The sequence below is a fragment of the Trichechus manatus genome, unplaced genomic scaffold (genome assembly GCF_000243295.1).
Source record: "Trichechus manatus latirostris isolate Lorelei unplaced genomic scaffold, TriManLat1.0 scaffold00009, whole genome shotgun sequence".
NCBI classification, from domain to species: Eukaryota; Metazoa; Chordata; class Mammalia; order Sirenia; family Trichechidae; genus Trichechus; species Trichechus manatus.
Window position 1 is genome coordinate 1,749,039 of NW_004443945.1, and position 11,367 is coordinate 1,760,405.

Below are 11,367 nucleotides of genomic sequence, written 5' to 3' on the forward strand. Positions count from 1 at the left end.
GCTATAAAAATTCAAGCAACAGAGAAAAAATATACAGTGAAAGTCCCTCCTAATCAAGGGAGGAGTTATTAAAAAAAAAAAAGAGTAGCTCATGGTATTTTCCCCAAAAGCTGAGCCTCTTCCAGTTTCCCTATTCCAGTGAATGGCATGGCCATTCATCTGGTAACGTGAACTATAAACCTCAGTCTTCCTTGATACTCTCTTTCCCTCAGATCCCGTACCTGATCAATTACTAAGCTCTGGAGATTTTACCTCCTCAACAGTTCCCTTATAATACACTAGTTCTTTCTGTCATGACCTGCAAGCACCCTGATCAAAAATTTAATAACTTCATGCCTAGATTACTGCAACAGCTTCCTAACTGGTCTCTCTGAATCCACTCTTGTCCATCTCCAACCCATTTCTGATCATGTCCTTTCCTCTACTGATTAAAATGGGTATCTTTTCATTGTTCTTAATAAGGATCGATATCTTTAACATGGCAAACCAGGTGCTCAAAGGTCTCACCTCTACCTGTCACTCAGCTTCATTTTTCCCCGTTGATCTCTACTCTAACCATTTCAACAGGTATCCTACTTTCTATCTCAGATCCTTAGCATTCGCTATTAAACTCAGTCTGGAAAGCTCTTCTTACTTTGCTAACTCTAATTTCAGGTATCAGCTCAATCACCACTTCCTCAGAGAAGTCTTCCTGATCTCCCCGTCGGATAAAATCCCAATGTACTAGCCACATCTCTCCTTCATAGCACTTATCACACTTGCAACTTTGTATTTTACTTATGTCTATTGCTCTTACTAGATAGTGAGCTACCCATGGACCAGCACAAACATTATATTCCATGTCCTCATCACAGTGCTTGACACATAGTATGCCTACCTTCCTGAATATCGGGGATGACTCAGGCCAAGTTCTTTGCGAAATGAGGTAACTCCAAGGGCTACTCTCTCTGTCTGGAATATGCTTCTGGTTCTTGTCATAATGTCTCAAGTGACAGTTTAAGTGTCACCTCCTTCAGGAAATCTTCTCTGACCACCCTGTCTAAAATATTTTAGGTATTTTATTATTTTTTGCTTCCTCCATAATAATTGTAAAATTTTGTATTTATACTTCTACTTCCATGATTACGTGTTTAATGTTTGACTCCCTCCACTAAACTATACTCTCCAGGCAGGCAGTAACCATGTCGCCTTTGGTTACTACGGTATTCTCAGAGCCTAGTACTGGACAGGAGCCCCGGTGGCGCAGTGGTTAAGCGTTCGACTGCTAACCAAAAGACTGGCAGTCGAAATGCACCAGCCGCTCCTTGGAAACCCTGAGGCAGTTCTACTCTGTCATATACGGTCGCTATGAGTCGGAATGGACTCAATGCCAATGGGTTTAGAACTGGACAAGAACATAGTAGGCGTTCAGTACGTTATCCGTAAAGCCTGGCTGAGGTGGGCCACTTACTCATGTTGTGGCACTATGCAAGTCCTTTCCCCTTGCTGGGTCTGTTTCCCCATGGGGGCACGTGTATCCCTCAAATCCTGGTGACTGCTTCCAAAACAGCAAAAGAACGCCAAGGGACCAGCAAAAACACCCAAGAAGGCGCCCCCGGGAAAAAAAAGACTGGGCGGGGCCTCAGTGGGAAGAAACTTTTAAGGGTGGGCGGGGGGCACGTGGCCTCCGCGTCCAGCTGTGAGGGGAGGGGACGACGGCCCCATTGCAGTAACCCAAGGCCTCCCGGGGAGGGCCTGGCGACCTAGGACTGGGCCGAAGAAGGGGAAATCCTCACCTGTCCGGTCCCGACTCAAAGGGCGGGGGCGAGAGGCCCCTGGACCGCCTCGGTAGGCACCCCCCCCGGCCCCGCCCCCGCCATTCCTCCAGACCCCGGCTGCGCGCCGCCAGCCCCCGCTTCCGCTAGCCAGCGGAAGTGAGGCGCAGCGAGAGGGGAAGTGGGGGAGAGCGCCGCGTCCTCCCGCCCACGTTGAAAGACTGCGTAGCGCACCCTGGTGCTAGGAGGGCGGTCGAAGCCGCAGAGACACTGTGGCTGCGAAGAAAATTAACCAGGCCTCGGAATCTGGGTACGTCGGCCTGCGATCTCCCCTGGCACTGTCTCTGGGCCGCAGGGCACATCTGCAAAAACATGAATGAAAATAAATGTTTCACTTCTTGACCAGACTGCATAAGGTCGCTAAATCGGAGACGACTCGACGGCAACTTTTTTTTTTTAATTAGGTACGCCATTTCGAGGATAGGGACCTTACTTAACGTCTCTGACAACTCGGTGCTGAGCAGTTATCGGCACATCGTGGGCGCATAGTAAAAGTTTGTTGCAGTAAATTGATCCCATAGCGTTCACTTGACTTCTACTTATATTATCTCGTTCTGTCTTTTACAAGCTTGTCCCTCCTTTGAAGCCTTCGTACTCGCTGTTCCTTCTTTTTGGAACAGCCTGTCCCCAGGTTTTCCCACATCTCCTTCTTTCTAGTCATCCGGACCTTCGCCCAAATATCACCTCTTCATAGGGCTTCCCTGATGGCCGTCACTCACTCCACCCCCATCACGCTGTTTCTTCATAGCACTCATCACTATCTGATCCTGGTTGTTTGTCTCTTTTTTTTTTTTTTTTTGTGGTAAAAAATACATATGACAAAACTGTTGCCAATTCAACGGTATTTACATGTACAGTTCAGTGTTCATCAGGTTGTGCAACCATCAACACTATCCTTTTCCAAATTATTCCACCGCCATTAACAAAAACCCAGTGCCCCCAATGTAATGACTCCCCCTTTCTCCCTTCCTTCTGCCCCATAAGGACTAATATGCTTAGGTCTCTATACGTTTGCCTATTTCATATAAATGCGATCATACAATATTTGTCCTTTTGTGACTGACTGCTTTCACTCAGAATGTTTTTAAGTTTCGTCCATATCGTAGGACTTCATTTCTCTTTATGGCTGTAAAATTTCTTGATTTTTTTTTGTTTTCCCTCCTCCCACTAGAATCTAAGCTCCAGTGAAGCAGGGGTTTTGTCTCGTTTTATGTTCTTATCTGTAACCTAGAACAGAGTCTGGCATTTGTAACTACTCAATAAAGATTCAGTGAATGAATTAATGGCTCTGCACACAGGATTCACAGCAACTCTATGAGGAAGGAATGTTTATTGATTTTTATAGATAAAGAAACTGAAGCTCAAAAAGAATAAGTGACTTGGAAATGTAGGGTGGTGAGGAGGAAAGAGCATGGGTTCCTGGCCCAGTCTTGCCATTTCCAAACTGAGTGGCCTCAGTTACTGGCCTCAGAGTCTCAATTTCCTCTTCTGCGGAATGAAGATTGTACCTGCTTTGCAAAGTTATTGAAAGAATTGGAGGTGTTATAAGCAAAGTGCCTGTCACAGAGCCTGGCATGTGGTAAATGCCCAATAAATTATTATTATTGTAATTACTCAAGGTCAACTCACTTCACCAACGAGAAAATTGAGATCCCAAGAGAGATATGACTTGTGCAAGTTCACACAGGTAACAAGTGGTGGAGCTGGGGCTACGACCTAGGACTTCAACTCCATTTTTCCAGGGTTCTCTCCTCAGGGTTCAAATTCTGACTCTGCCAATAGGGTTCCTGATGACTTTAGGTAACTCCTTCAACCCCTCCAAATATGTTTTCTCATAGCTCAGGTTGGACAATATTCTGATTTGTTTATTGGGGAGATCAAATTTAAACATTGGTTTGGGGAGAACATAGTTTAAACGGTCAAATTCTACGCAAATGGAAATGTTTGTGGACTACTACCTGGGTGCCAGGCCTTGAGCCTGAAACTGGGAGCTCCATTAGTACCAGTTGCTAAAGAATGACCAGCACAGTTTCATTCTTGTGTGGTTATGGCACAGGAAAAGAGAGAGAAAGAGGCCTTAAGAAGGAGCCTCATCCATAGACACATTCAAACTCCCTGAGGGACTGACTTGCTGGGCGGAGGGCGGTGGGGACCATGGTCTCAGGGAACATCAAGCTCAATTGGCATAACACGGTTTATAAAGACAACGTTCTACATTCTACCTCGGTAAGTAGCATCTGGGGTCTTAAAAGCCCAGATACTCCACTGGTCTCACCCCTTCGGGAGCAAGGGAGAATGAAGAGAACAGGATACAAGGAAAAGATTAGTCCCAAGGACTAACGGACCACAGCTACCAAGGCCTCCACCAGCCTGAGTCCAGTACAGCTGGATGGTGCCTGGCTACCACCACTGACTGCTCTGACTGGGATCACAACAGAGGGTTCTGGACAGAGCTGGAGAAGGATGTAAAACAAAATTCTAACTCACAAAGAAAAGACCAGATTTACTGGCCTAAAGCAGACTGGAGAAACTCCAAGGGTATGGCCTCCAGACACCCTTTTAGCTCAGTGGTGAAGTCACTTCCGAGGTTCACCGTTCAGCCAGGGGGTGGACAGCTCCATAAAACCAAATGGGACTAATGAGACACAGCAGTCCAGGGACAAGGGCTAGAAGGCAGAAGCGGATGGGAAAGCTGGTGATAGGAAACGCAAGGTTGAATAAGGATAGTGCTGAAGTGTTGTGAGGTTGTTAACCATTGTCATAGGGCAACGTGTACTAACTGTTTAATGAGAAACTATTTCGTTCTGTAAACCTTCATCTAATGTGAGAATAGCAGCACAATCAGAAGAGCATAGTCGATGTCACTGAACTGTGCATGTAGAAATTTTTGAAGTGGTGTATCTTTGGCTATGTATATTTTCACCAAAAATAAAAATAAAAAAGGTCAGGAAGGGAGAGGGTTGACATGTCGTGGGGTTGTTAACCAATGTCATAAAACAATATGTGTACTACTGTTTAATGAGAACCTATTTGTTCTGTAAACCTTCACCTGAAGTATAATTTAAAAAAAAAAGAAGGAGCTTCACTCCCACCTCACATCATATACAATAATGAACTCAAAATGGATCAAAGACCTAAATGTAAGGGCTAAAACCATAAAATTCTTAGAAGAAAACATAGGCATAAATCTTCATGAGCTTGGATTAGGCAATGATTTCTTAGATATGACACCAAAAACACAAGTAACCAAAGAAATACTAGATAAACTGGACTTCATCAAAATTTAAAACTTTTGTGCTTCAAAGGACACTATCAAAAAAGTCAAAAGACAGCCCACAGAATGGGAGAAAATATTTGCAGTCATATGTCTGACAAGAGTCTAATATCCAGAATATATAAAGAACTCTTAAAACTCAGTAATATGAAAACAAATAACCCAATTTGAAAATGGTCAAATGATTTGAATAAACATTTCTCAAAAAAAAGACATACAAATAGCCAATAAGCACATGAAAAAAATGCTCAAAATCATTAATCGTTGTTGTTGCTGTTAGGTGCCATCAGGTTATTTCCAACTCATAGCAATTCTATATACAATAGAACAAAACACTGCTTGGTCCCGCGCCATCCTCACAATTGTTACTATGTTTGAGCCCATTGTTGCAGCCACTGTGTCAATCCATCTCTTTGGAGGTCTTCCTCTTTTTCGCTGACCCTCTGCTTCACTAAGCATGATGTCCTTCTCCAGGGACTGACCCCTCCTGATGACATGTCTAAATTATGTAAGACAAAGTCTTGCCATCCTTGCTTCTAAGGAGCATCCTGGCTGTACTTCTTCCAAAAGAGATTTGTTCATTCTTCTGGCAGTCCATGGTATATTCAGTGTTCTTCACAATGAGCAAACACTTCATATGTACTAGGATAGCAATAATCAAAACATAATAATAACAACACAGAAAATAGCAAGTGTTGGCAAGGAAGAAATTGTAGCCCCCATACATTTCCGGTAGGACTATAAAATGGTGAAGTTGCTGTGGTAAACAATTTAGCAGTTCCTCAAAAGTTAAACATAGAGTTACCATATGACCCAGCAATTCCACTCCTAGGTATATACTCAAGAGAATTGAAACATACGTCCACTCAAAAACTTGAACATGAATGTCCAAAGCAGTATTATTCATAATAGACAAAAGTGGAAACAACCCAAATGTCCATCAACAGATGAATGAATAAACAAAATGTGGAATATCTATATAATGGAATATTATTTTACCACAAAACGGAATGAAGTTCTGCTATATGCTACAACATGGATGGAGTTTATGCTAAGTGAAATAAGCCAGACACAAACAACCACATATTGTATGATTTCATTTATACGAAATGTCCAGAATAGGCAAATCCACAGGACAGAAAGTAGATTAGTGGTTGCCAGGGGCTGGGGAGAAGGGGGAATAGGGAGTGACTGATAATGGGTAGAGGGTTTCTTTTTAAGTGATGAAAATGTACTAGAATCAAATAGCAGTGATTGTTGTACAACCTTGTGAATGTACTAAAAAGGTGAGTTTTATGGTAAGAAAATTCTATCTCAATTTAAAAAAAATAGGAAGAAGGAGCTCTAAATGTCAGATTGTCATCAGCTTTGAGGCTGAGGAGTTCTGTGGTGGAGCTGGCTCTGACTGGGCTGCAGGCTTCCCCTCCTCCTCTTGGCCTGTCAAATACTGCCCTTTTCAAGCTCAGCCCAACATCCATTCACCCCTTCCCTACCCACAATGGAGAAGGCAGATGCCGATGAGTTGATTTTGAGTCGTAGGGACCCCATGCGACAGAGTAGAACTGCCCTATGGAGTTTTCTAGGTTGTAATCTTTGTGGAAGGACATTGCCAGGTCTTTCTCCCACGGAACCCCTGGGTTTGAACTACCAGCCTTTCAGTTAGCAGCCAAGCATGACTCTGTTGTTGTGGTTGTTGTTAGGTGCCCTTGATTCGGTTCTGACTCATGGCGACCTTATGTACAACAGAAAGGAACTGTGCCCAGTCTACATCATCCTCACAATCATTGCTATACTAGAGGCCATTGTTGCAGTCACTGTGTCAATCCATCTCGTTGAGGGTGTTCGTCTTTTTCGCTGACCCTGTACTTTATCAAGCAAGCATGATGTCCTTCTCCAGGGACTGGTCCCTCCAGATAACATGTCCAAAGTACGTGAGACAAAGTCTCACCATCCTTGCTCCTAAGGAGCATTCTGGCTGTACTTCTTCCAAGACAGATTTGTTCATTCTTCTGGCAGTCCATGGAATATTTAGTATTCTTTGCCAACAGCATAATTCAAAGGCATCAATTCTTCTTCAGTCTTCCTTATTCATTGCCCAGCTTTCACATGCATATGAGACAATTGAAAATACCATGGCTTGGGTCAGGCATACCTTAGTCCTCAAAGTGACAACTCTAGAGCTCCTTATTTCTTTCAGGATAGCCTTCCCTACAGAGCATAGTGGTTTAGACCAAAAGCATTCTGGATGATGGGATGTTTGTATATGTTTGAAAATTTCCATAACAAAAAAGTTAAAAAACAAAACAAAACAAAAAAAAAACTGGAGCTCTCATCCAGCCCTCCTGGCACCCAAACAGCTTGTGTATTTCTTCACTGACTCACTTACTCTCATGCTTGTCCTATAAGAAAGGAGCAATGGAGGGAAATCTGTTCCCTGGAACACAGACCCATACTGCCCCGTCCCTGGTATGCCACTGCATGGGGATAACAAGAGAATGAAGGCCTGGGTCTTCTCTTCTCTGTTGAACCTTGGCTTGTACGTTTTCCCCCAAGAAACCCATTTCTTTAAAAAGACGGGAGTTGGAGTTAGACTGATCCAGTTCAACCTCCAGTACTTACAAGTTACTTATCTGTACCTCAGCTTCCCCATCGGTAAAATGGGAATAATCATAGTAGCACTGATGTCACAGAGTCAGTCAGGATTAAAATTAGTTACTGCAGGTAAAGTTCTTAGCATTCTGTCAGGCACATACTAAACTCTTAATAAATGTAATTCTCTTATTAATTTGGCTCTTATCATGCTGGACCATCTTGTCTTGGAATCTTATGGGGCTGTCTCATCAATATGAAAAAAAATTCCACAGAAAAATGGGCAAAGGATAGATAGGAAAGGCAACACCTAGTAGAAATGTAAATGGCCAATAAACATCTGAAAAAATAGTTAACCTCACTAGTCATCAGGAAAATACAAACTGAGAATGAGGGCTGTGTTTCATACTCCCATGCTCCCACCCTAGGGTGACAGCTCTAAATTCTCTGTGACTGGCAGCTCCATCCCTGCATTCCTACCACTGACTTGTTGTGTGTCCTTGGCAAGTCATTTTTCTCTGCCTGCTTTCTCATCTGCAAAATGGGTGTACTGGGGGTTCGGGGTATGGGGAAGACGAGTGTTTATGAAAGACTGAATTTTTTTATGTGAATTTATAAATTAAGTAAATAATACACAAGCACATTTACATGCAAATTTTAATAACACAAATAATAATATTCTTTAATTAGACAAATAATAGATACTACTCTTGTAAAACTGAAATAGAGTAAATAGTGGAACTAGAGTAAAAATACGGAAATAGAGAAAAAAGTGGAACTCCTCCTTCACATTCCCAATTCCACCCCTCCTGTCTTAAGTTATCTAGTGCTGCTACAACAGAAATACCACAAGTGGGTGGCTTTAACAAATAGAAATGTATTCTCTCACAGTCAAGGAGGCTAGAAGTCCAAATTCAGGGCACCAGCTCTAGGGGAAGGCTTTCCCTCTCTGTTGGCTCTGGGGGAAGGTCCTCGTCATCAATCTTCCCCTGGTCTAGGAGCTCCTCAGTTCAGTGACCCTGGGTCCTAAGGACACGCTATGCTCCTGGCACATCTTTCTTGGTTGTATGAGGTTCCTATCTCTCTGCTCACTTCTCTCTCCTTTTGTCTCTTGTAAGGTAAAAGGTGATGTAGGCCACACACCAGGGAAACTCCCCATACATAGGATCAAGGCTACGACCTGAGTAAATGTGTTGCATCACACCCTAATCCTCTTTTTTTTTTTTTTTAAATTGTACTTTAGATGAAAGTTTACAGAAGAAACTAGCTTCTCATTATACAGTTAGTACATGTATTGTTTCATGGCATTGGTTAACAACCCCACGGCATGTCAGCACTCTTTCTTCTCGACCTTGGGTTCCCTAATACCAGCTTTCCTGTTCCCCCCTGCCTTCTAGTCCTTGTCTCTGGGCTGTTGTGCCCCATTAGTCTCATTTTGTTTTATGGGCCTGTCTAATCTTTGGCTGAAGGGTTAACCTCAGGAGTGACTTCATTACCGAGCTAGAAGGGTGTGCGGGGCCATACTCTTGGGGTTTCTCCAGTCTCTGTCAGGCAAATAAGTCTGGTCTTTTTTGTGAGTTAAAATTTTGTTCTACATTTTTCTCCAGCTCTGTTCAGGACCCTCTATTGTGATCCCTGTCAGAGCAGTCAGTGGTGGTAGCCAGGCACCACCTAGTTGTACTGGACTTAGTCTGGTGGAGGCCATGGTAGTTGTGGTCCATTAGTCCTTTGGACTAATCTTTCCCTTGTGTCTTTAGTTTTCTTCATTCTCTCTTGCTCCCAAAGTGGTGAGACTAGTGGAGTATCTTAGACGGCCACTCAGGCTTTTAAGATCCCAGACGCTACTCACCAAAGTAGAATATGGAACATTTCCTTTATAAACCAAGTTAGGCCAATTAAGCCAGATGTTCCCCAAGATCATGATCCCCCCAGCCCTCAGCCCAGTCATTCGGTCTCTCAGTGAATTTGTATGTATCTATGGCACTTCCATGACCTTCCCTGGTACAAGTTGTGCTGGCTTCCCCAGTATTGTGTACTGTCTTACCCTTCACCAGCTACCACTTATCTATTGTCTATTTAGTGTTTTTCCATCCCCACCTCTCCCCTCCCTCGTAACCATCAAAGATTGTTTCTTTTTGTGTGTAAACCATTTCATGAGTTTTTACAGTAGTGGTCTCATACAATGTTTGTCCTTTTGTGATTGACTTAATTCACTCAGCATAATGCCCTCCAGATTCATCCATGCTGTGAGGTGCTTCGCAGATTCATCATTGTTCTTTATCGTTGCATAATACTCGATTGTGTGTATGTACCATAGTTTGTTTATCCATTCATCTGTTGATGGGCATCTAGGTTGTTTCCATCTTTTTGCTATTGTGAACAATGCTGCAATGAACATGAGTGTGCATATGTCTATTGGTGTGATGGTTCTTATTTCTCTAGGATATATTCCTAAGAGTGGGATTGCTGGATGTTATGATATTTCCATTTCTAGCTTTCCAAAATGCTTGTACCATTTTGCATTCCCACCAGCAGTGCATAAGAGTTCCATTCTCCCCGAAGCCTCTCCAAAATTTATTTTCTGTTTTTTTGATTCATACCAGTAATGCCAGGGTTAGATGGTATCTCATTGTGGTTTTGATTTGCATTTCTCTAATGGCTAGTGATCACGAGCTTTTCCTCATGTGTCTGTTAGCCGCTTGAATGTCTTCGTTGGTGAAGTGTCTGTTCATTTCCTTTGCCCATTTTTTAATTGGATTATTTGTCTTTTTGTTATAAAGGTGTTGCAATATCCTGTAGATTTTAGAGATTAGACCTTTGTCAGATTTGTAATAGCCAAATTTTTTTTTCCCAGTCTGTAGGTTTTCTTTTTACTCCTTTGGTGAAGTCTTTTGAAGAGTGCAAGTGTTTAATTTTTACAAGATCTCTATTATCTAGCTTATCTTCTGGAGTTCGTGTGTTGTTAGTTATGGTTTGTATCCTGTTAATGCTGTGTATTAGGGCCTCTAGAGTTGATCCTATTTTTTCTTCTATGATCTTTATAGTTTCAGGCTTTATATTTAGGTCTTTGATCCATTTTTGAATTAGTTTTTATTATATGGTGTGAGGTATGGGTCCTGTTTCATTTTTTTGCAGATTGACATCCAGTTTTGCCAGCACCATTTTTTAAAAAGACTTTTCCCCATATAGTGGACTTTGGGCCCTTGTCAAAGATCAGGTGACCATAGCTGGATGGATTTATATCTGGGTTCTCAGTTACGTTGCATTGGTCAATGTATCTGTCATTGTTCCAGTACCAGGCTGTTTTGACTACCATAGCTGTGTAGTAGGTTCTGAGGTCAGGTAGTGCAAGTCCTCATACTTTATTCTTCTTCAATAGTACTTTACTTATCCAGGGCCTCTTCCCTTTTCATATAAAGTTAATGGTTAGTTTTTCCATCTCTTTAAAGAATGTTGTTAGTGTTTGGATTGGGATTGCATTGTATGTATAAATTACTTTGAGTTGAATTGTCATTTTCACAATGTTGTGTCTACCTATCCATGAGCATGGTATGTTTTTCCATTTATGTAGATCCTTTTGGGTTTCTTGCAGTAATATTTTGCAGTTTTCTTTTTATAGGTCTTTTACACCCCTGGATAGATTTATTCCTAAGTATTTTATTTTTTTAGGGGCTATTATAAATAGTATTG

General features: G+C 42.3%; 1 protein-coding gene across 4 annotated transcripts in view; it reads right to left on the reverse strand.

The window, feature by feature from the left end:
* DET1 (DET1 partner of COP1 E3 ubiquitin ligase) overlaps window positions 1–1,854 on the reverse strand; it is a 35,302-nt gene extending 33,448 nt beyond the window's left edge. For 2 of the 4 annotated variants that reach the window (XR_002823068.1, XM_023725932.1), the window contains exon 1: window positions 878–1,313. Coding sequence is in view for 1 of the 4 variants with exons in the window: in XM_023725932.1 (XP_023581700.1) it covers window positions 878–978 (101 nt within the window). In the remaining 3 variants the exon portion in view is untranslated. Of the gene's footprint in view, window positions 1–877; window positions 1,314–1,450; window positions 1,484–1,775 lie in introns of those variants that run through there. The other 2 variants (XM_004370619.2, XM_023725931.1) reach the window with 2 other exon arrangements.
* Between the last annotated feature and the right edge of the window lie 9,513 nt (window positions 1,855–11,367).